General features: G+C 46.2%; 1 protein-coding gene across 2 annotated transcripts in view; it reads right to left on the bottom strand.

Annotated features, from left to right (window-relative positions):
• SPDEF (SAM pointed domain containing ETS transcription factor) overlaps positions 1–26,003 on the bottom strand; it is a 48,428-nt gene that overhangs the window by 8,663 nt on the left and 13,762 nt on the right. For both annotated transcript variants that reach the window (XM_029573012.1, XM_029573013.1), the window contains exons 2-4: positions 8,255–8,740; positions 3,953–4,150; positions 2,397–2,444 (exon numbers count right to left, since the gene is read on the bottom strand). In XM_029573012.1, the coding sequence (XP_029428872.1) occupies positions 2,397–2,444; positions 3,953–4,150; positions 8,255–8,714 (706 nt within the window). In that variant the 5' untranslated portion in view covers positions 8,715–8,740. The remainder of the gene's footprint in view (positions 1–2,396; positions 2,445–3,952; positions 4,151–8,254; positions 8,741–26,003) is intronic.

Here is a 26,003-nt window from a genome sequence, read left to right as displayed (position 1 = left end):
AGAGATATACACCTCTCGGGTGGATGGCCTTGCAGCATATTTATCCCACTAGAACTGCATTAAAAGCTTCTAAAAGGGTGACATCTGGATGATAACAGTTATAATAATTATTATTATCCAGGAGTAGATGGACAAACGAAAGCACAGGCAAATAAAGTGACTAGCATAGAAGTATAGGCCACGATAGCAAATAACACCCAGCTCATCTACCCATTATCCTTTCAAAGCCTCTTTGATCTCTTGGTTTACTTTCATTTCCACTCAGCTAAAGTCCTGGGCACAGAGAGAGTCAGGGGTAGGGGGAGTTTATGACATCACAACGGATAGGGCTGAACCAGTCCTGATGTTTCCCCATTGCATGCATGGAGACACCATTCCTGCTGTTGTTTAGAAAACCACAGCTTCCGCTCTATGCACGGAGTAGAGATCAGCCTGTCCCTTCTGACATGGAGATATCCAGTCACCTTAATGTCCATATCCCATTAGCTCTAGATCACAATCCGTCAAACTGGCAACTGACTGAACAAACCAGTCAGAGAAGCTTCTGTCATACCTTTACCAAGCATTGAGACAATCAACTTGTCGGTCAATGAAATACCATTTGAGCAATCCTTCAATCGACAAATGAGTAACTGAAAGAAACAATCAATTGGCCAACCAATGACAGTAGGAGTTCTCCTGTTTGAACAATTAAAATATTTAGGGATATTCCTACTGAAGAAAAAACCATGGCTGCAACTCCAACATTGCTCTCTGCTTCAACGGCAAGAGGTAACGGGGAATTGGACTCAGACAGCAACCAACAGGGGCCCTGACTTTAACAGTTTGGGAAACTAAGAAAGGGGGTGACCTGTACGGCGCAGCAGATGCTACCATAAGCTTGTTGGGCAGACTGGATGGACTGTTTGGTCCTTTTCTGCCGTCCTTTTCTGTTTCTATATAAGGAGCGTTCTAATAACAGGAAAGAGTTGGAAGCATTTAGCTCTGGGACTGAGAAAAGGACAGAAATTAAAACCAAGCAGTTCAGGGCAAATTCTTAAATCACAGAGAATCATGGCGGGTCGGCTGAGTGAGGGTGCTGGGATCTGGAATCCAGTCCTGTGTCCAGCTTCCCGGGCTCTATTCTCAGAACCCACGGGGAGGGAGTGCGGTTAGGGAGGAAAGGGGGAGCCTCAGCCGTTGCACAACAGCGACACCCAGTGGCTAGACTCAGGAGGCTGCGCACCTTGCAGGTTTGGGAAGGAGCCAAGATCTGCAGAACATCGGTGAAAGGCTGTTGCTGTGACAGCTGGGCTAGAAGGGGATTTCGGGGGGAGGTGGTTATAAAATGGAGAGGGGGTATTGCTCATGGTGTCACAGCCCAGTATAGACTCGTTCCAACCGAACGAGGCCATCACCCTTTACTGTATAGTCTGCCACTGGGGGATACGGTACCCTCATCAGCAGATGAGGGTACTACTAGGACGGGGATTCTCCTGCCTGCAAGCATTGCGGGGCTTGGATGACTGGGGATATGATATAATTATCTGAGGTGTCATCCTTTCCGGATGGGTAAGGCCCTGGCTGTCTTTCAGCGAGATGTACCACTAATGTTGCTTTTGTCTACTCAAGAATTCGGCTGACAGCGCTGAGCAAAGGGCAGACCTGTTTTACAGGCGAAGGCTGACTGCTACAAGGGATGATATCTGGAGTGGGCGGATAAACGATTTCATTTTTATAATCTTCCGCGCAGGCCTGGAGCGTGCCAGAGCTGTGATAACCTCTCCCAGCAGCAGCGGCAGAAGACGGAAGTCCCCCTCTTTTCCTGACCCGTGTTTATAAAAGTGCTGGAGGAGTAGCATTCATCTATTTCCGTAGGAGCTGATTGCACCTAAGCATTCTGGTGCTCTTATTAATCTAGGACAGCAGCCGTGTTATAGCCCTAGCGCTGCAGCAGCAGTACTACTCTCTCACAACCAGACTTATTACACTTTCTAGCACCCAAGGACATACATTAGCTTACTGTTTACCAGTTCATACACTCAGCACTGCAAGAGCATTATCCAAGTAGTATTACCGGAGAACTCTAAAACCTACAAGTGCTTTGCATGGGTATTATATATGCCTATTATTATCCTAGCATAACATGGCATTGGAAAGCTGCTATTCCAACACAGCCTGAGTATTATTATTATTATATACCTGGGACTGCAGGAATATCCTTAAGCTTCTGGAGGAGGAGAGCAGGCAGTAATGCAGAAGAGGAAAGGCAGTGAGGGAGGGTGCAGAGCAGAGATTAATAAGTGATGGGGAGGGGAGCAGAGAATGAGGGAAAAGGAAGGGTGGAGCCAGGTGATAATGTTGGGGCAGGAGGGGACCATGAAATAAAAGCAAAGGATCAAAGCAAAGGATCTTACCACAGAAACGCACATCTGCAGAAGGCGTCTTCTCCTTCATCCAGGCAGCTGGGAGAAAAAAAAAAAAAGCAAAACAAAACAGAACCCCAGTGAGTAGAAGGAAGGGCACTGAGCTGGGGGGGAACGACAGCAGAATGAAATCAGGCAGCCTGGGTGGCCTTTGCCATCCTTATTTGCTATCATATTCTTCATTTCCGTTCAAGCACCACAGAGAAAATATTTCAGCACATGGACATGGGCAGTAAGCTCATGACTGAATTAAAGGGGTACCACGCTCACAGTCATGGGGGAGAGGGCAGAGGAGAGGGAGACTCTCATCCAATGGAGGCGTCGCACTCACAGTGATAGGGCACAGGGGGACTGTTCTCCTATATGGAGGTGTCACGCTCACAGTGACGGGGGAGGGCAGGGAGAAGGTGACTATCATATGGAGGTGTCACGCTCACAGTGATGGCGAGAGGGTGACTGTTCTCCTATGCGGGTGTCACGCTCACAGTGATAGGGCACAGGGGGACTGTTCTCCTATGTGGGTGTCACGCTCACAGTGACGGGGGGAGGGCAGGGAGAAAGTGACTCTCATCCTATGGAGGTGTCACGCTCACAGTGATAGGGCACAGGGGGACTGTTCTCCTATGCGGGTGTCACGCTCACAGTGACAGGGGGAGGGCAGGGAGAAGGTGACTATCATATGGAGGTGTCACGCTCACAGTGATGGCGAGAGGGTCTTGCACTGACAGAGGTGGAGGAGAGGATGGCTGTTGTCCTATGAGGATGTCACATTCACAGTGATGGGGGGAGGGCAGGGAGAAGGTGACTCTCATCCTATGGAGGTGTCACGCTCACAGTGATAGGGCACAGGGGGACTGTTCTCCTATACGGAGGTGTCACGCTCACAGTGATGGCGAGAGGGTGACTGTTCTCCTGTGGGGTCTTGCACTGACAGAGATGGAGGAGAGGATGGCTGTTGTCCTATGAGGATGTCACATTCACAGTGACAGGGTGAGGGCCTGGAGAGGGTGACTCTCATCCAGTGGAGGTGTCACGCTCACAGTGATGGGGGAGAGGGGAACGGATGTCCTATGGGAGCCTCACAGTAGTAGTGATGGAGGGGAAGGCTATGCTCTTGTAATGAGGAATGGTTTCCCCTAAAACATAATCAGGAGTCAATTAGTGGTCATCAATGAGCAAGTTACATTTAAGCCAAGTCGAGCACCTTTATTCCCCCTTAAGCCTTTCTTGCATGGCTCTTCTTGTTATGCCTTCCCCTCTAGCTCTCATCAGGGAGCAATTAAGCTCAACCTCTTTCCTTCCTCTTTTTCATCTAGCACTCTCCCGGAAGCCATGAGGCATGATTTCTCGCCCAGCTTCTTCCCATCTAGCTCTCATCCGGGAGCCACCAAGCACCAACTCCTTGTGCATCCCCTTTGTGTTCCCCCTTATAACGCCCGCCTGCATGTAAGGCCAGGAATTTTACTGCCCTCCAGAGCCTTCCGTGCTGCGCTTTGCCTTCCTTTCCCCTCCGGGCGGTAAGTGCTACTCACTGGCATCTTTTATACCTGATTTCCAGATGTCCAGGTGGGCATAGAGAACGTCTCCGCAGATGGGAGACCGCTGTCGGAACTCCTCTTCGGGCATCAGGCACACATCCTTGCCCGACAGGTCCTGGAAGGACTTCCCAATCTGTGGCAATCGGTACTGGTGCTCGGTCCATAAGATCCACTTCTGTACATTGCTAGGACTCCACTCCATGGGGTCTGCCAGGTGGGAAGGGAGAGAGGCCCAGATCAGGGTGGGGGGAGGAAAAAGGGTTTTCCCAGCCGGTGCTTCCCCCCCCCCCCCCCCCCCCCACCAATTCCCTGCAGGAGGCTGATCGAGTGGGACACAGATCTTCTGGCACGCTGGGACAGGACAGGAGAAGAGGCCATGACGAAAACCCCAAGCTCCCTTTAGTTCAGAAAGCGCAGAGCTCCAGCAGCTGGATTGGCCCCCCCCCCCCCCCCAAAAAAAAAACCCTGGATTCTCTGGTTGTGATGGACCAAACATAAGATTTAACCTAAGATGTTATGTGTGAGCTTTTGAGACCAACCAGGTCCCTTCCTCAGATCTCACAGGTGGTCTACAAGGCTCATGAACATATTTGGATAATTCTTGCATTGATCCATCCAAAGGTAATTAAAGGCCACGGACAATTCTGTGCAGCTTAGAGGAAAGTGGAGGAATAATATGACACCCTACAGCACCTCCCAGCGCCCAAGACAGACAAAGGCTGTGAGGAGAGCTGCTACGCTGATGCCACTTTAGGGGATTCGGTCACGGGGAGCAACACAGGAAAGAGCTGAGGCCTGCAGATCCCCTTCCCTTACCCTTCCATCCCCTGCAGCATTTCAGCTGCTGGACCACTGAAATGTTTTTGCAGGATTGCAAGAAGGCTCAAGGTCAGGGTGAGATTACTGTCCTGACACCAACATCTGACACTTCATCTGAGGGAATCAATGTCACAGGGAGGGTCTGTCACTGTCACAAGGCGACTCTGTCTTTATAACAGAATCACTAACACAGGGACGTTCTGTCACTATAATAATCACTGTCACGGGGAGGTTCTGTCACTATCATAGGGTGACTCCATCACTATAACAATCACTGAGGCTCTGTCACTAGGTCACTAGGACAATTCACTGTCACGGGGAGGTTCTGTCACTGTCACAAGGTGACTCCTTCACTATAACAATCACTGAGGCTCTGTCACTAGGTCACTAGGACAATTCACTGTCACGGGGAGGTTCTGTCACTATCACAGGGTGACTCCATCACTATAACAATCACTGAGGCTCTGTCACTAGGTCACTAGGACAATTCACTGTCACAGGGAGGTTCTGTCACTGTCACAAGGTGACTCCATCACTATAACAATCACTGAGGCTCTGTCACTCGGTCACTAGGACAATTCACTGTCACGGGGAGGTTCTGTCACTGTCACAAGGTGACTCCATCACTATAACAGTCACTGAGGCTCTGTCACTCGGTCACTAGGACAATTCACTGTCACAGGGGGGTTCTGTCACTGTCACAAGGTGACTCCATCACTATAACAATCACTGAGGCTCTGTCACTCGGTTGCTAGGACAATTCACTGTCACAAGGAGGTCCCCTTGTTTAGCTCAGTATTGCTATATTGGCAGGGGAGGATTCTGAGGTATACATATCGTTTTTAGGGGATTGTTTCACTATTATGAGGTTGTGCTCAATATCAGAATTCACAAGATGGGAATAAGTGATCAAGGTGTCAATTTTCAAAAACTTGCAGAGCAGTGATCTTTGCATGGATAGTCAGCCACACTTAATCTGGCTAACTATGCAGCTAAATATCCGGCTAAATCTACCCAACCCAAAATGTGAATGGACAGATGCAGGCCTGATGTTTCTGGGCTTCCCTGGCGAAATGTACACAGTTAGTGCTGAATATTGGGCTAACTGGCTAAGCTTGAAAGGCCATCCCAGGAACGCCTCCAGCTCGGACCTGTTTTTAATAGGATAAATTTGTGCGGCCTGCGATTTTTAACTGCATAAACTTAGCCCGTTATAGGGGCCACATTGTTAACCGGATAAATCTTTCCAATATTGACCCACTAAGTGTCTGCCTCTCTTAGGTTCTGAATCTTTAACACGAAGATTTTAGGTCCTCTTCCCCTTCTTTCCCCACCTCCTTCCCTTCCTGAGTTTCTCTCCAATTCCCCCTCTGCTGATAAAAGCTATTGCCCACTCATCCCCCCCCAGCCCCAGTCCTGCCCTGGGACAGGATCTCGCTCTATGGACAGACGCCAGCACAGCCTGTTTCTTGCTGTTTTGAATACTGTACAATCAGTGGGGAGGGGAGAGGGCAGCTGCTTCTAAACTGTTGGCTTCCCCCCATCCCCTGTTATAGCCTGGAGGAGGGGGGGGGGAGCAGTATTTGAATACAGGAGAATGAAGATCTGTCTTCCTTCCCTAAAGGAAATCAGCATACGGAGCATGAGATGTGCTTGTGGCTCCTGATGAGAGCCACGCAACACGGAACGCATCTGTGACCCATGAAACGGGGCAGAGGACATGGACCGCACACGCGATTGATAAGAGTGGGAGAGGGCCTGAGTACAGATCACAACCCCCAAAGACACACAACTGCTTAAAGCACTTTTCAGTTATCGTTCACCTTATGACCTGTCTTCTTTGTGCATGTCTGGTCAGACCCCGTGTCAAGCGAGAAGGCTTCCTATAACCTGTTAGAATAATCTGTTCCCTGGGGTAATTCACTGTCCTGGAGAGACTCCGTCACTGCTGCTGTAACAGCTTACATCCTGATTCCTGGCGTTGCTAGGGAGAGCCGATCAAAGGCAGGAAGAGCCTGCGGTTTAACGGGGGAGTGCATGGGGTTGAGGGGCCGATAGCCAGAGGATTAATTGCCGTTTGCTGGTTTGGCAATAGTTTTGCTCAAGGCTGTTGGCCTGCTTTTAGCAAAACCAACCTCGTTGACCAAAATACTGGCTGGTTGGCAACGCTAGAGCTGTTTGGATGAGTTCCTGAAGGACAACTGAGTCCATACGTAGAACGATCTACTTAGATTTCCACAGCTAACCGAGAGAAATTCAATTTTTGGGTCTTGGAGGTGGTTTTTCTGCTTTAAGATGAAACTGGCATTGACAAAAAGGAATTCCTTTGCCTTTCCCTAGATCCCCACCACCAGGGAGGTGCCTGAGAGGCTGCTGAAAAAGCCGAACATGTTGCCTTCTAGTCTCCTTTCAACTTGAACCTTCTCCAGAATTGTTAGGGGTCACCTATCCTGTTGATCTGGGGGGGAGGGGGGTCGTCCGATCTGATGCTCCACCACACCCAGATACAAATTAGTATATGGTATAACCACCAAGTCAGATGACATAGCTACTACAAACCACATCACGTAGCCACCAACTATAATATATTTACCTAAAGTTCACTGAGCAGGCAAGATATTGGCTTAGTGTGTTATCTGAAATATGGCATCTTAACGCTATGCTGGGACATTGGGTCGGTACTGGCTCAGAGAAAAAAGTACCCCCTGCTGGGATACTGGGTCAATACTGACTTAGAGGGACAAATGCCACCTCAGTAAAATCTCCGTTCTCATGCCTTCCCTAGCTGGCATTGCTGGTGTTTGTGCCTTCCTCTGACTGCACTGTTCGCCCTCCTTCCTCAGCACAGCCTGCACCAGAGGCTCGCACTCTTCCCTCCGGGGCAGCAAACAGGCCCCCACGTAGTGCTCCTCCTCCTCTCATGGGGCACCCAGCATGCACCATGCACGTGCCTCCTTCAGAGCACCTGCCGCTTAACCATAAACTCTACTTTCTTCTAACACAGCTCTCCTACACCTCCTAGGAGTTTCTCAGCTGGCATGTGGAGGAGCAGGAGATACTTAGGCTTGCATTTCAGGTGGAAAAGGCTTGGCGTGTGAGTTTTCAAGAGAGGCCTCCCACAAAGACATGCTAACGTGTCATGTACGTAGATTGAGGCGAAGCAGCTTGAATTTCCCAGAGAAGCGGAAACGTACAGCTCCTGGCTCGCACCTCAGAACAAGCTGCCTTGGGATTTCCGGCAATGCAGGCCGACAGGGACAGAGGAGGGAAGGTGCAGAGAAAAGAAGAAGGGAATGTAGGAGGCAGGGGGGGCCTCTGAGGTGAAGGGGATGAATGACAAGGGTGGGAGACGGGGAGAAACGGAAGGCAGTAATGAGGGGAGAGGAGAGCAGGGAAGCAGGGGATGGGGAGGTAAAGCTGCAGGAGTAGGGAGGCAAGGGGATTAAGGGACAGCAGGGTGGGAGATGAGGAAATGGGAAGAAAGCTACCTACCTGCAGAGATGTTAAGGAGCTTGCAGGCTGTCTCGATGTCTTTTAACACCTCCCCCACCACCATAGTTTGCATCTGCTCCAGTGAGTGCTCCTCCAGGTGGAGCGAGGTGTGATAGTCCAGTTCGTGGCTGAGCCCCAGCCCCTGGCTGTCAATCACGGGGCACTGATCCGGCTCCTTCTGCCCCTCGCTTCTGCCCCCATGGCCACTGCTGTGTGGGCTCTCTGGCAGTCCCTTGGGTACCCAGCCAGGGTCCTCGGTGGGGTACAGCATGTCAAAATAGGAGAGGTAGAAGGTGGGCAGGGTCTGCTCGGGGGTGGCAGGAGGGCTGGGACTGTCCAGGGAGCTCCAAGTCCTGTTCTCAAGGTCTTTGGTGGGTTTCTCCAGCGTTGTCAACACAGAGTCCTGAAAGGCAATCCGTCCGTGCTGCAGAGTGGTCAGCCCAGGGCCGGCACTGCCCATCCCTCTGAGCAGTGCTGTCTCGAGATCTGAAGAGACAACGCAAAGAGACCTTTATTAAACAGTAACCTTTCTCCTTCCACTGACTGAACCCACACAATGTGGGGGGACAAGCTAAGCCTGTTACCAGAGAGGAGAGTCAGGAGAATCGGCAGTGACACCTCACAGCCAGGAACCTCCCAGAAGAAAGCCGGCTAAACACTCCTTCTGTGGGCTGCTGTCGTTTGGGCACTTCTGGGTCACTGGGCAGAGGGATATGCCCCTCAGGAGCCGGGGCTGATCACTTAATCAGATCAGAGAGGGGGGGAGCCGTGGGGAGTTAGAGAGCACATGGGAAGGGTGAAGCATGGAGACAAGGAGCCCAGCAGCAGCAGAAGCAAAGCCTGGGCCCGGGTCTCAGAACTGTGAATGAAATGTCCATCGTAGGCGCTTTACAAAGCCTGGGGAGAGAGATATTATCTAGGTATAGAGTACTGTACAGTATATCCTTATCTATCTCATAGATGCATTTATCTCAGGTTGGAAAATATGTCCATTTGGGGAGAGGGGTCCTGATCAGGTCATAAACCATTAGCCCTTTGCTGTTGTCACCAAGACAGTAACATTTCCTCAACATCTTAGCTGATTGACTTTTTTTTTTTTTAATTATTCTTTGTATACTACAAGAATGCATTTAGGGGAGGACGTCCGTCCGTCCGTAGCAAGTGTCTGTACAGTGAAAGACTTATGTGCCATTTTCCCCTGTGGTGGACTCGCATGCAGAGAGACTGATTGCCCTTGCAAATGAGGAAAGCAGCAATCCAGGGGCCAGCTTGGAGAAAAAGAAGGAGGGCCACAAAGAAATTTGCATTTGGAATTTCAGTGGGCTCCCGGTGGGAGGGTAGTCCACCTTCCCAAGCTCACTTTCTGAGAAGGAAACTGACCTTCTAAAATCATCATGGCTGTCACCCCCCCCAGTAAGTGTATCTGTCACCTAATAACCTTTGAAATGCTTGCCCACTTTAATTCAAATTTGTGCCACAGAGATAGTCAAATGCTCTCTCTACTCTGGCACAGCTCCTACTTTTCCTGTGCCGCCCATGCCCTCCCTGTTTCTTTTCCGTTAGTAAACAGGCCAGGTCCGCTGAAATCTCAGGAAAGTCAGAGCACAGTCTGATGTAATCGGTCATATTGAAAGCCGCCCTGCTATTGGTCGCTATCTGCAAACAAACCAGGAAATTAGGCATCATGAAAGGTTTGCTATTTTAGGAGGCAGACTGTCAACAGAGCCGCCCACCTGACCCGCACGCACGCATGAACTTTTCAGTCTGCACGGGATGCGCGGAGGTTGACTTTGAAGATCGGCTTTTTACACGGCTAAAAAGTAAATCAAGCCTTTGAAAACGCATCTCTAGATGCCATGGCATGAAATATGCTTCTTATTTACCAACGAGCACCTGGTGTGCAAACTGAGAAGGATTCATTTTTCCTTTCAAATATTTAAGAATACTTTATTGATACACCTTGTGAAGTACAAGAAGTCAGCAAATATAAATTATAACAATTCTATGTGAACGAGGCATGGCAAAGCGGGGTGTGTGTGTGTGTGTGTGTTTAAATTTGTTTGTTTGATTTATTTTAAATGAAATACACATCGAAAGGAACAAGAAAAAAAAAACCCTGAAAAACAAAAATTCCAAGAGGCCAGATTCCCTCATCCCCTCTGCAGAAAGAAAATTCCCCAGCACCAAAATGTAAACAACCTCAGGCCTTCCCCCCGGCACCGTTTTCAAATCAGGACCAGGGGGGATCACTCCCGCTCCATTTAGACCAGAGACCCATGGAAGAGGCACAGGGGAGGACCAGCGGGATTGTTTCAGTTTTTACACTCCTGGGGCGCTGAATATTTTGCAGTGGGGGAGACAGGACTAGGGCGGGTACCTGCTATTTTTAAAACAAAGAAAAAACCCCAACAAATTTCAGTGGGGATTCTGTTTTGTTTCTTTTTGAAACGGCACATAACAAAATGGGCTTTGTTTTTTGTGGGGTTTTTCCATATTGTTTTATAACGAATGCACCACCTCTATGGAAAGAGAGTGGGAAGATTTAGGGCCAAATTTAAGGAGTGGGGCAAAAGTCCTGCCATACCGTTTCCACGCATCTTTCAGCAGGTGCAATTTCTTATTCTTTCAGTGCAGGGTTTTTTGGGGTGGTTTTTTTTTTTTTTTTTTTGCCTTGGCTAAAACTTGCCCTGCTCCAAACTGGCACCAGAATAAAATAAATAAATAAATAAATAAATAAATAAATAAATAAAACAACACATTTGCACGTGCTAAGTTATTTGTGATGTGTGCAGGTGAGCTATTGCTGTTTTCTCTGGCAAAATAGGAGAATTATGTGTGCGAGTCTTATATTTTGCAAAAATGCAAAATCCATTGTGTTTGCCAATTTTTTTTAACCTACTAGAGCCCTTTTTATCATGCTCGGGTGAGCTGTAGTAGAATGGGTGGGTTTCTAACACTGTACTTCAGCTGGGCCTGCAGCAGCACATCTGGCCTTGGGATGACTTCATGTGCGCTGCTCTAGCAATGAGAACTATAACAGAAGAACCATCATAGAAACTTCTCTTGCACTGGGACAGTGCTCAACGCTCAATGCTCAACGCACAATAAAGCTCTGGAATTTGTTGCCAGAGGATGTGGTTAGTGCAGTTAGTGTAGCTGGGTTCAAAAAAGGTTTGGATAAGTTCTTGGAGGAGAAGTCCATTAACGGCTATTAATCAAATTTACTTAGGGAATAGCCACTGCTATTAATTGCATCAGTAGCATGGGATCTTCTTAGTGTTTGGGTAATTGCCAGGTTCTTGTGGCCTGGTTTTTGGCCTCTGTTGGAAACAGGATGCTGGGCTTGATGGACCCTTGGTCTGACCCAGCATGGCAATTTCCTATGTTCTTATGTTTGAAGTGTCTTTCTCAGGCCAGCTCTTTATCCTGGTTTTCTGGATGTCTGCTACCATTTCATATCCAGCATGTCGATAGATTGCAAGGGCAAAGATTTATTCAGAATGTTAATATGATTGTGAGGAAGAAGAAAAGGACTATTTGGTCCCAGAAACAGAGAATTTGATATCAGGCAAGGATCGTCTGCCTGATTTAAATTCTTGTTACAGTGCCATAGATTCCACTTGATCTTTGTTTTCCCCCTGCACTTCTTTGCATCTAAAAATCCCCTACATTTATTAGGTCTTATGTTCTTATGCCTAACACAAAATGGTCTAGGCGGTTAACAATGAAACACATAAAATAATTGACAATAAAAAGAAAACATAAAATTACATTAAAAAGCATAAAAGAATAGCAATTAAAATACTGTTTCAAATCATAAAACTCAAAATAGGCAGATTTAAACAAATGGGTCTTGAGAAGACCTTTGAACTTTTTAAGAGAGGCACATTTTCGTATTTTGAGTGAGAGGAGATTCCAGAACATAGGTCTGGCAACGGAGAAGGAGCATTCGCTTGTAATATAGAGGCGTGCTGCTGTTGGCGAGGGGACTTTGAGAAGGAGGTGTTCTGATGAGCGTAGAGAATGAGTGGGTTGGTAAAATTTGAGTAAGGAGTTGGCCCATGGACAAGAGATGTCATTCAGAAGTTTATATATTATCGTTCCCAGTTTATATTTGATGCGTTTGGATATGGATAGCCAATGGAGAGGAATTAGAGTCGGTGTAATGTGATCTGAGCATTTTGTGTTGGGCAGTAGTTGTGCAGCCAAGTTGATTAAGAGTTGGATAGGTCGTAGAGTCGCAGCAGGAAGACCAATGGATAAAGCATTACAGTAGTCAATAATTGGGAATAAAGAAGCTTGAAGAACAATACAAAATTCAGCAGTGAAGAGACAATATTATTGTCCCCAGCTTTCTGGGATGTCTTTGGATAACTTTACATTGATCCCATAAAGTTATTACAGCCCAAAACCAATCCAGTTTTCTCCAGAATCAAAACAATTGCTATATTTCTGTCCTGCCAGAAAGTTAAACCTTCCTGTACCCGTGTCACAGGAAGATACAAGAATGAACGTCAGTACTACAAGTCACAAACAGACCTTTGCTGTATCAAATGGACAACAGCAGCTGAGGGGAAGGTAATCTGGGATATTGGAGAGAGGCTTTGAGGACTATCCACTGGAGACAGCATGATTGTGCGTTTTGATTTCTTTATTAATGTAGGTGTTTTTTCCTATGCTATCTCCTGGATGTCCTGTGGTGTTTGCACAGGATCTCTGTGGTTTGTCTGTTAAGTTATTTTGACATTTAACTGATTTTTTCCAGGCTCAAGCCCTGAGCACCGGTGTGTTCTGTTTATATTATTTAGTGAAAGAGTAGGCAGTCTGAGTCTTCCATCACCAGGCACACAAGAGGCAGCTAGGTGGAGGCTTCTGATGGGATCTTAGGCAAAAAACATTACACAGTGATTTAGGTGGATTGTGCTGGCTTTAACACCCTGTCACAATCAATAACATCTGAATAAAATTCTGCCAAATTCTCTATTGATTGTGGGAGTGGGCCTCACTGACCTTATCATGAGACTGGGCACGAACGTGCGTGTTTAAAAGCCTAAGTGGCAGAGTTGGGCAGTGCTACCGAAAGGGCCTATCAGTCCATCAAGCTCCATCCCCCGTTGAACTTCTTGGAGTTGGATAATGACCTGCTTGGAGTGGCGCGCAAGTCTATAAGCAGGGCGGTCTGAGAGAAGCTCGCATTACATCGGTCTTCAGTTTCTCTTCCAGACTTGAAAAGAAATTGTTTCCGTGGCTGTTTGTTTAATCAGATGTTCAGAACTGGCTGTACCAGGGACAGGCCAACAAGCCAAGAGAGGAAGCGAGTTCAGCTGGTGCTGCTCTTCCCCACCTGCTCCCCAGTCTGTACACAGCACATAATTAACTCTCATGAAAGGGAAGCTGCCAGAGTTGTCTTTAACCCTCAACGTGCTGAAGCAGAACTGCCCACATGCGTCTCAGTAAATGACGGCAGACAAAAGGCCAACTTGCCCAGCTGAGATTCATCCACTGTGAGCAGACACCCCTAGAACAGCTCTTATGTAACCAACACCAACTCCCTCTCCCCATGCCTTTTACCTGTCCTCTCAACCATCTTCCCAGCACTGTCCCCCACATCGGGCCCAAGCCGGCCCTAAATTTTGCCACATGGATGGCTTTCACCGTCTCCATTAGTAGGCCATTTCGGGCCATCTTCGCCTTCTTACAAGATCAAAGCTTAAACCAATATCTGGGCCCCCTTCTTATTACCAAGTTCTGCAATAAAACTCCACACCCACCAAGGTTAGTGATGCTGGCCTCCCCGTGCTCACTTGGTTTTAACTCTGGTCCCCCCAATACAGGTCACTCCAGCCTTCTTGGAAGCCCAGCTCTTTGCACCACTCCGTATTACTCATTGGACTTATTTCCACATAGATTTTTCCACAGATATTTTATTGCTTACAGCTTTGCCTTTGCGTGAGAGTAAGAAGATAGAACCTTGTGTCATCATTCCCGGGCTCTCTCCAGTTGTCCATGTTGTACTTAAACACTGGATGTCTCTTCCAAGCTGGAATCACATCCTTTCTCTTGGATGTTCAGCAGATGGAGGTGTATAGGTTGCTGCAGATTTAGCCTTTTTCCAGATGGGCGGTGCTTGTTTATTTTGTAAGATTACTTTAGCCCAAGCTGCTGGTGACGTTTGTGCTCTCCTCAGGCCCGCTTCCACCAGAGATGGAAAAATGTGAGTTAGCCACAGGGGTTTCCAAAGCCGCTGAGCGTCTCTGCTGTCTCCCTGAGAGACACTGTGACTGCTTTATTTACCGAGGACTGGATTAAGATGTCAGGAGATGAGCACACATGCAGCTCCCTTCCCGCTCCTGGCACAAAAGGAAGGCTGGCAACAGCTTGCAAAGCCCCAGCACCGCAGAAAAATCCCTTCAGAAACTTTGCTTTCTTAGAAAAGGGATTAAGTAGCTATTGCTTAACTCCTCTACCCACCCTTGTCATTTCCCCATTTCTCTCCTTTCCCTCACCTCCCTCTATCCTTTAGTTTTCTCTCACTTCTTTCTCCTCTGCTCCTCCAACCCTCTCCTCTCCTCTCTCTACCTCTTCTCTGTCCTTCCTTCTCTCCTTCCCAAATAAAATAATATCTGGAAGTCCCTAAGACGGCAAGTTGATGAGAGAAAGAGGTTGTTTTAATATTCTCCCCCCCCCCCCCCCCAACCTTGACATGCCTGGTAGAAATGGATATTTTTTAAGCAGTGAGGGGGTTAGACCCAGTAGCTATGCAATCTTGGCTGGGGTGAGGGGAAGGAATATGTATATATTTTATACAATAAACAGGATGCTCACACTCCTTCTATAGAACCTGATTAGATGGATCACAGGGCAAAATCTGAGCTTTCACACGTATACAGAGCCACCCAGTTTTGGTGTGGGGGAGACTGAATCAAGGGGAGATGGGGGGGGGGGGGGAGAAGGGGGAAGGAATTTTCCAAAGCAAATTTTAGTGAAAAACCATCCTATAGTGTTTTGGATCTGGTTCTGTTCCCAAACTGAATTTAGCTTACATTCTGGTACCCAATCTGGCATGATGGCACTCTGTCCAAAATCCCAGCCCACTGTGATGTCATTCACTGGCAGTAATATTCTTAGTAATAAAATGCACACGTGGGCTTCCCTTTCTCTCTCTCTCTGATCTTCATTCTTCCTGTTCTCGATATCTCCACTCCTCTCATCCAGCTCTTGCTATTTCTTTGCCTTGTCTGAAATGGATTATTTATCTTTGCAGCTCATCTATGGGATGAGCTCCCTCTGGACATTCTCCATCACATGGGTTACATCTAAATCCAGGGTAAAGACCGATTTTTTTTTTCAATTCATTACTTAGTATTTTGGCCACCAGGTCTATTAATCTGTTCTGCTTGTATTTACCATGTACCCTTCAATGTCTTGTAAGGTGTCCTAGCTGAAGGAATCAGCTAAATGTGGAAATAAATTCTTTCTAGGTTACGGAACATAGGCGGTGTTACTGTTGAAGCAAGAAGTCCTGTGAGTGAGTCAATTAATGGCACTTAATGACTGGAGGAGTTTTCCTTGGATCTTTAACATAAAAAGGCATTAACCGTTCATTGAGGATTATATGTAATATATTGTAAGCTGAAATATAAATAGATAGATACACATAGCCAGATATTTCTATTTTCTATTTTAAATTTATACCCCACTCTTCTCTCAAAGATCTTATAAGCATAACAATAATAGCATAATAAAATAGCATACAATAAATTTACAAAATTTCAAACACACAATAAAATGCAGTAATAATTCCTCAAACACACTTACAAAACAAAAGTCACCTTCACACAAAGGTTGGAGCGAAGCTTTCTACATAACACGTTTGATGGCTCACTAATAACATTCAGTATGGATTATAAAAGAATCATCAAGAACAAAATCTGCCTGCTAGGATGTTCTCTTTCTCTGCCAGGCTTAACATTATTGGTGTAGCCATTTTGCTATCATGTGGTATAAGATCGTCTTTCCAGGGTTCTGGTCTGTAGGGGGGGGGGGGGGGGGGGGGAGAAACATGTTTCAAATGTCTATTGGTGGATAACACTGTAATTTCACTTTTGTTTTTTAAGAACCAGTCCACACAGTCTGGTGGGTCTCAAGATGTCTTTACTTTCAAAACTCAGAAGGTAACAAACAATTTTCCAAGCCATCCTCAACAAAGGCAAAAATCTTCACGACAAGACACTTTTTACAGATCGTCTTTCCAGGGTTCTGGAGGAATAGCCTAGTGGTTAGAGCAGTGGACTATGAACCAGGAGACCAGGCTTCAAATCCTGCTGTCGCTCCTTGTGACCTTGGGCAAGTCACTTTACCTTCCATTGCCTCAGGTACAAAACTTAGATTATAAGAGAGAAATACCTACAGTACCTCAATTCAATCTCAGATTGAATGTTGGTATATAAAAATAATAAATAAATAAAATTAAGACTGAAAAAAAATCAAAGCAAGTTTCAGGGTCAAAGAGAATGTTCAGAGGCTGTCTGCTGTCACTAAGCAGATGGCATCCAAATTATCCAATTAATAGGCTGGTTATCTGGACATGCATGTATGCAAAACTCAAGGGTTGGGTCCTTGATCCCAAATGAGCACAACTGTAAGGCTATCAGGACATCTCTAACCAGGTGGGAAACTATCTCAAAGATCCCCTATGCTAACATCTGTTTCCAACAAGTGGGATGAACCTGTAGACAGGCAGGTGAGACACAAACATTAGTGTAACTAAAGCATAAGAGAGATGAATGAATTCTTTCCTGGGACAGGTTTCTGCAGCTCTTCATAGAGGCCTTTCTCCTCCTAGACCATCAGACAGTTCTCCAGATCTCTCAAGAGGTCCACAAACCCCACTAGGTTCCCACATCACAGTGGTGCATGGAAGAGGATATCACTATCTCTGATTTGACCAGGTCAAAAGTTCCCAGGTATGGAGAGGTGGCATAAGCAGCAAGGTTGACTTGGCTACGCTTCCCATTTAAGGACAAAAGAAGGAGCAGTGATAGTCTGTAGGCAGTACAGTTTGTATGACTGACAGATGGACGATATCTTTCATAGAGTGGATGGTGGTAAAGGCATGGAAAGGTTGCAAAATGGCTCAATCTGTTGTTTAAAGGGAAAGTTACTTGATGGTTAGATAAAAGACCAAAACGGCCTTATTTCATCAGCAGAATACTTTATTCACAGACTGGTTATGATTATTTCATCAGCAGGGCAATTTATTCAGGCATTGGTTATCGGGGAAAAGAGTTATGGGCCGGATTTGTAAACCGGGGTCGGTGTGCGCCTTGCACGCGCCGAGCCCTAGGGGAGCCCCGATGGCTTTCCCCGTTCCCTCCGAGGCTGCTCCGAAATTGGCGCGGTCTCGGAGGGAACTTCCCTTCGGTCCCCCCCCTCCCACCTTCCCCTCCCTTCCCCTATCTAACCTGCCCCCCAGCCCTACCTAAATCTCCCCCTGGCCTCGGTCCCACCCCCGCCCCTTTCACAAAGCCCCGGGAAATACGCGCGTCCCGGGGCTTTGCGAGCGTCGCCGGGCCTATGCAAAATAGGCCCGGCGCGTGTAACCCTTTTAAAATCCGCCCCTATATCTATAACTAGTTTCTGAATAAATTGCCCGGCAGATGAAATATTCATAACCAGTCTGCGAATAAAGTATTCTGCTGATGAAATAAGGCCGTTTGGACTTTTATCTAACCATCAAGTAACTTTGCTTTTAAACAACAGATCGTTTGAGACATTTTGCAACACATCAGTGTGTTTTTGTACATCTTTTCACTTGTTTTATGGTGTTAAAGGCATGGAAAGGACATGATCATAGCTAGAGCAGTGCATGGCTGACAGCTGGGTAATATCCTTAGCTAGGGCAGTGCAGGCAGGGGCACCTACCAGACTGGATAGGCTATCTACTATGTTTCTGCATTCCTATGACATTTCTAGGCACAATATTGCTTTCTGTGAAATCTTCTAGAAGAAATAAGGAATTAAAAGCCTGGGGCAAAAGTTGTGCCATTTCAAAACTGAGCAAGAAAACTGACTTACAAGCTTTATTGCACATTTTTTTCACCAATTTTGCCCCAGACTTACATCAGGCCCTTTGATCTGTCTGCTGCTAGCAGAAACATTTAGGGTTGGTGCAGAATTAGGCTGCCAGAGACAAAGTTGTTCATCAGGCCTAGTAGGAAAGACAGAGAGCTCAGCAGAGGTGCCCCTCGTAGCCTCGGGTTGGGAGACCTTGTGGTCATTGGTCATAGCCCCTGTTGGTCGATCAGAGGTAGTGACTCAAGGAAACCGTGGTCTGTGTCCCTCTGGCTAGAAGAACGTCACCGTGATGGCTGGCCAGGAAGGGAGAAGGGGTGCCTAGCCCCGATTACACAAATGCTCAGTCCCAGTCTGCCTTCTTGTCTTAAATGGTAGGGAGAGGGGCTTTGCAAGCTCCACTGGGCTGGACATCTATGGGTTCAGAGGACGCCAGCCAGGTCAAAAAATGGTTTCACTGAAATCACCGCTATAATTAGCACCCATGATAAACACTTTTTCAATTTTACGTGGCCTGACGAGGAAAGGTACAAATCTTTCCTGGGTAACTGGATCACTAAGCTCTGCTTCAGACTCCCCTTATTTTGAATGCCTTTACATTTAGCCCAGGGTGTCCAGTGCCTCCTGCGTTCTCCTCTTCATGCTCAGCCTCTGATCTTCCCGACACGGTGCACAGAAATGTACCCTCATAAATTAATTATTAAGCAAACATGAAGCTCTGACTGAGCCAGGGAGACCTGCTGTTCCTCTGCTGGAAACACATCAGGTAAGCTGTCAGGGCTGATGACCCCAAGACTTGCAAAGATGTCAGAGCTACGGGATTCGGGGGAGGGTTAAACAAGTATTGTTCAAGTTAAACAAGTATTTATTGTTCGATGGAATGGCACTGCCAAACGTTTTAAGTTATCTGTAAACCGATACGATGTGCAAACGGCTGTCGGTATATAAAAAAACGCTAAATAAATAAATAAATAAATAAATAAGTAGATGGTGAAAGCTCTTTACGAATCATTGGTAAAACCTCATTCTAAAGGACTGTGTTCCATTCTGGAGAGCTACTAAAATGGACCAGAAGAGAGAGATAAGCCTTATGAGGTGAGACTAAGGAGCCATACATGTGTAACCTGGCATAGAGAATGGGAAAAGGCATTCAAACTCATGAAATGGGTAAACGCTTCCACTTCCATGCAGAGAGCTAATAAGACAGGCAGAGCTGCAGGTTCTCGATGAATGAAGGGGGTGAGAGGATTAAGTTTATTAGGCACCTTTAAGGGTACAGAGGGATCTCCATAGGAAGGTACTATGATAACCAGGTACAAATTATCCAGAAGTGACAAAGGAGGAGAAGCACTACATTTTAACATTCAATAAGGTACACAGTTTATTTACAGAAACTCTGCTTACATAAGAAAAGTTAGATGTTAGGGCTATCGTATTGACTCCCTGAGCAGGATACTCAAGCTGATAATGAAATGCTAAGGGAGATCAGAGAAGCTGCATAAGGAAACACCATAACAACGGGTGACTAAATTATCCTCATATAGATTGGGTAAATGTATCCATCCCTCCTCAGAGATAACATTTCTGGATAGGGGGTAATTTTGTAATGTCATGCATAAGTTACACTAATTTTCAAGGCAGACTTATGCATGCATTAAAATTCTCCCTACTTGCACATACTTACAATTTCTAAAATGTGCATGTAATTTTCTCTTGAAAATGTATGTGCATACTTATGAAAATAGAGAAGTATGTACGAAAGTCCAAACCGCTCCCCAATCCTGCCCCTTATTACACCCCCGTGCAGTCCAGGTAAACTTGCACATATACAAGACATACGCAGGGAGGTTTACCTGCGTAGTGCAAGACTCTCCCTATGGCTGCTTTTTAGTCCTGGACCCCACAAGAAGTCAAACAATTCTTGGTTTAGGATGAGTAGTGCACGGGTACTAACAGTGACCATAATATAATTCAACGTCTTCAGAGGAGAAAATAAACCCCAAAATTTCGCCTAAAAAAATGTATGTCTTTAAAAAAGAAGACAACATAAAAAGGAGGTAGCTAGATAGAAAGAAATAAAAAAAAGTAAAGTGATTGCAGGCAGTATGGAACTGGGGACCGATGAGTAACCTCTTGGGTGCTTGACACGTATGTGAATTGGCAACCACAGATTATGAGGACTCCCTTTCATTTGTATTTTACGCTAGTGACTTAGAAGACAAATTGTTTGCATCATTGGTTTGTTCCGTTAGTGTGGTATTGCTACATATTCCTCTAGCTGTGTGATATCTCTTTAAAAGCAACATATTAGAGGCTCAGCATACATGTGATCACTAATCAAAAAAATGGCACTAAGCAGGCAATATTCAAAGGCTTTGCCCGGGTAACTTTTGGAGTTACCTGGACAAAAACTGAGATTTGAAAATTTTTTTATCAGCTCACTGGCTAAATTTTGTCCAGATAACTTATTGCCTGGACAAAATTTAGGAAGATAAATAGAAGCAGCGATGAAGGCATTCCTGGAAGAGCACTGATATTCAGCACTACCCAGCTAACTTTAGCTGGGTAGTGCTGAATATCAGTGCTCTTCTAAATCTGATTAGAAAAATGCCTGTCCTAAAGTTGTGCAGGTATATCTGGGTATATTCAGCGGAACACTTATCCAGATAAGCTCCGTGAATATTCAGGTAACTTTACCCAGGCAACTATCCTGCTCTCTGGCCCACTGAATATGGATCTCACAGTACTTCAAAAATAATATACTATGGTTTAATATCAGAACAAAGGTGGCTATTAGCAACAAAGAGGTCCATACTCAATGATTTGTCTGGCTAAGGTCAGGACTTAGCTGGACAAACCGCAGGATTTGAATTTCCCACCAGTCCAACTGCCACTGACGTATCTGGGTATGTTTTTAGTTGGATAAAACTTAGCTAGTTAAATTGGAGGCTTTTTGGGGCGGGGTTAACTTAGTTGGATAACTTAGTCAAATAACATCGACATTCAGCATTATCCAGCTAAGTTATCTGGATAAGTCTGGCCATGCTGGAGAGCAGTCCTATCTTTATCTAGATAACTTAGCCTTTATCAAGGTATATTCAGTGGAATGCATAACAAGCTGAATTCCATTGAATATATGTGTAAACTTATCTGGACAATTTTACCTGGATAACTCACCTGCTCCTTGTGTTGCCAAATATGGACCTCAAAAAGACATTATTTAAAAAGTGTAAGTCATTCCCAAATAAGGCAGTCAAAAAAGCAAACAGAATGTTGGGAATTATTAGAAAAGGAATGATGAATAAAACGGAAAATGTCATAATGCCTCTGTATCGCTCCATGGTGAGACCGCACCTTGAATACTGTGTACAATTCTGGTCGCCGCATCTCAAAAAAGATATAATTGCGATGGAGAAGGTACAGAGAAGGGCTACCAAAATGATAAGGGGAATGGAACAACTCCCCTATGAGGAAAGACTAAAGAGGTTAGGACTTTTCAGCTTGGAGAAGAGACGACTGAGGGGGGATATGATAGAGGTATTTAAAATCATGAGAGGTCTAGAACGGGTAGATGTGAATCGGTTATGTACTCTTTCGGATAGTAGAAGGACTAGGGGACACTCCATGAAGTTAGCATGGGGCACATTTAAAACTAATCGGAGAAAGTTCTTTTTTACTCAACGCACAATTAAACTCTGGAATTTGTTGCCAGAGGATGTGGTTAGTGCAGTTAGTATAGCTGGGTTTAAAAAAGGATTGGATAAGTTCTTGGAGGAAAAGTCCATTACCTGCTATTAAGTTCATTTAGAGAATAGCCACTGCCATTAGCAATGGTTACATGGAATAGACTTAGTTTTTGGGTACTTGCCAGGTTCTTATGGCCTGGATTGGCCACTGTTGGAAACAGGATGCTGGGCTTGATGGACCCTTGGTCTGACCCAGTATGGCATTTTCTTATGTTCTTATGTTCATCAATAAGAAGGGACAAAAATAATTTGAGTGAGCATTTTGTAAAACAATAAACATTGATAATACAGAAGTTCTCGGTGCAGACACGGCGGGGACCTTGAATTGTTGGGGGGAAGTAGAGGGGACCCTGGCCACCCTGCATTAGGTGGCGAATGACCGCTTATGGGGATAAAACTGAGTAATGATCCTTACAATTTTGCTGCAAGGTCATCCCTTTCAGTAAGAGATCTCTATTGTCGCTGGGTTGAGATTTTGGATGTTACCTTGTTTCGTTGCCTATTGTATTCTGTTCTTTTTTGGATCATATAATAAACATATTAACCATAAAAAAAAACCAAAAAACATTGATAATATATCTTTTTTTTAAAATACATTAATACTAGGAAGCATGTCAGAGAGTCAGTGGATAATCAGGGTGTAAAAGGTGCATTAGGAAAGGATAAGGCCAAACCATTGAAGCTGAACAAATTCTTTGTACTGGTCTTTGCAACAGAGGATATTCTGTTGTTTCTCTCAGCAGAGTCACCCTTTTTAGGGGATACCTCTGAAGAACTGCTTCAGACTGAGGAAAGAGCAAATTAATTTTTTGAACAGACTGATAAACAATAGCAAATCATCAGGACCAGATGGCATTCACTCAAGAGTTCTAAGGAAACTTAGCTATGGAACTGCAGATGTACTAACAGTTGTATGTAACCTATTACTAAAACATTTTCAATGCTAAAAAACTGGAGGGTTGGCAATTAATACCCATCGTTAAAAAGGGCTCCACAGCAATAATTATCATTTGAAAAAAGTGGTAGAATTCATAGAATCACTGGTCACATAGGAAATTATGATATATGCAGGGGAAGGGTCAACATGGATCCTGCTCATCAAGACCTAAAGATATAAACAATGTACAAGAAAGAGGACCCCAGTTCAGGGAGCCCCTAAACTACAAGAATATTTTTAGGAGAAAAAAAGACTTGAAATAAAAATTACAAGGCTGTCTGCATAAAGTTATCCAGGTATCTCAAAAAATTGTTTTCAAAATATAATAAATTCAAGCAATAAATGCAAATCTCATAAGTACAAACCAAATATTAATAGAAATAACTATTTTATAGAAAAATATAAGTATTCATATGATTTGTCTGAAGATTTTTAAATGGATGGGTGTCAATTTCATTTTTCCCTAGATTTGCAAAAGTGCTAAGGCAAACACTGGCAATAACATAATTAGGTATGTCGATTCAGTAATGTAATGAGTGTGTGTGCTGCTCAGAGCTATCTCTGGGCCCCTGCAGGGCCTGAGTCCTTGAGTAAGTATTGAGTGTGTGCTACTCAGAGCTGTCTCTGGATCCCTGCAGGGCCTGAGTCCTTGAGTAAGTACTGAGTGTGTGCTGCTCAGAGCTGTCTCTGGATCCCTGCAGGGCCTGAGTCCTTGAGTAAGTATTGAGTGTGTGCTGCTGAGAGCTGTCTCTGGGTCCCTGCAGGGCCTGAGTCCTTGAGTAAGTATTGAGTGTGTGCTGCTCAGAGCTGTCTCTGGATCCCTGCAGGGCCTGAGTCTTTGAGTAAGTATTGAGTGTGTGCTGCTCAGAGTTGTCTCTGGGTCCCTGCAGGGCCTGAGTCCATGAGTAAGTATTGAGTGTGTGCTGCTCAGAGCTGTCTCTGGATCCGTGCAGGGCCTGAGTTCTTGAGTAAGTATAGAGTGTGTGCTGCTCAGAGCTGTCTCGGGATCCGTGCAGGGCCTGAGTCCTTGAGTAAGTATAGAGTGTGTGCTGCTCAGAGCTGTCTCGGGATCCCTGCAGGGCCTGAGTCCTTGAGTAAGTATTGAGTGTGTGCTGCTCAGAGCTGTCTCTGGGTCCCTGCAGGGCCTGAGTCCATGAGTAAGTATTGAGTGTGTGCTGCTCAGAGCTGTCTCTGGGTCCCTGTAGCCTGAGTCCTTAAGTAAGTATTGAGTGTGTGCTGCTCAGAGCTGTCTCTGGGTCCCTGCAGGGCCTGAGTCCATGAGTAAGTATTGAGTGTGTGCTGCTCAGAGCTGTCTCTGGGTCCCTGCAGCCTGAGTCCTTAAGTAAGTATTGAGTGTGTGCTGCTCAGAGCTGTCTCTGGGTCCCTGCAGGGCCTGAGTCCATGAGTAAGTATTGAGTGTGTGCTGCTCAGAGCTGTCTCTGGGTCCCTGTAGCCTGAGTCCTTAAGTAAGTATTGAGTGTGTGCTGCTCAGAGCTGTCTCTGGGTCCCTGCAGGGCCTGAGTCCATGAGTAAGTATTGAGTGTGTGCTGCTCAGAGCTGTCTCTGGGTCCCTGCAGCCTGAGTCCTTAAGTAAGTATTGAGTGTGTGCTGCTCAGAGCTGTCTCTGGGTCCCTGCAGGGCCTGAGTCCATGAGTAAGTATTGAGTGTGTGCTGCTCAGAGCTGTCTCTGGGTCCCTGTAGCCTGAGTCCTTAAGTAAGTATTGAGTGTGTGCTGCTCAGAGCTGTCTCTGGATCCCTGCAGGGCCTGAGTGCTTGAGTAAGTATTGAGTGTGTGCTGCTCAGTGCTGTCTCTGGATCCCTGCAGGGCCCGAGTCCTTGAGTAAGTATTGAGTGTGTGCTGCTCAGTGCAGTCTTTCAGAGTGGAAGTCCAGTACTGTACTGATATTACTCAGAGGGTGGGACTGTTTGGTTTGTTCTGTCTCTTGCTGGCACACAAACTAAAGTCTTTATGGTTAGGTGGGAAGTGTTTACTCTGACAAGCCACCTTCAGTACAAAAGATTAAATCTTCAAACAAAGAAACAGACGAAAGAGATCGACAAGAAATAAGAGATTTTCTGTCCTTCCCCCTCCCCATGCCTCAGATATGTTTTATTTCCTTCTCCCCGTTCTTCAAAGCTTGATCTCTCTTTCCGAGCTCGCCCTCCGTCTCTCACAGGCCCCACAGGTCACTCTGTGCCTCCTAAGGAAGGGGTCAATGCTGAAAGCCATTTACCCAGGCACCATAGCCTGACCATAACCCGACCTCCTCCAGTGCTGCCGAAAGTGGCCCGCCCAGCTCCATAGCGCACCCACTGGCTTCCCCATGGGGTAAGAGTTTAGGACAGGGGAGGCAAATAGGCAGATGCTAAGTGCATGGGGGGGGGGGGGGGGTTGAACCCGTGTCCTTTCCACCTGCTCATTTTTAAGGGTGAAGTTTTCCTTTGAGAACTGGCACAATGTGCGGGGTGGGGATAAAACAGCTCTCCTCCTTTGCACTCAGTGTGGGCCACTGAAAGTTGCCCCCACCCCCAGGAGCTCCCTTCCCTGGAGGTCCGTGCCTTGCCTACTCCGATGGCAGGCAGAGCTGCTGGGTGCCCGAGTTCAGTGAAGCTGGGCTGCTGCCAGAGGCCACATTATTGCCCCCAGCAAAATAAACAGCTGTTACTCTTATTTAATTAAGCGCAGGGTGTGGTCCCAGCCTCCCTGTCAGCAGGCCCAGCACCTTGGAGAGAGCATGAGAGGAGACAGCAAAAGGGGAGAGAGAGAGGCGAGACTAGACTGAGAGAGGGAGAGATGTGGGACAGGGGAATGAGAGCGAGAACGAGAGGCTTTGCCCTGCCATGCACAGACAAATATTAATGGCTATGGAGCAGACGCTGCTTCCAGGGCACCTAAAGGCCAGGCAGAAACAGCCTCCTGCGGCAAAACTTAACCAGAGCCGAAAACCTAGCAAGCCTCCTGGGTTACCATCAGATGCATGGAAATGTCAGG

Source organism: Rhinatrema bivittatum, chromosome 12 (assembly GCF_901001135.1).
Source record: "Rhinatrema bivittatum chromosome 12, aRhiBiv1.1, whole genome shotgun sequence".
Classification (NCBI taxonomy): Eukaryota; Metazoa; Chordata; class Amphibia; order Gymnophiona; family Rhinatrematidae; genus Rhinatrema; species Rhinatrema bivittatum.
This window is presented reverse-complemented; position numbering and strand designations above follow the sequence as displayed.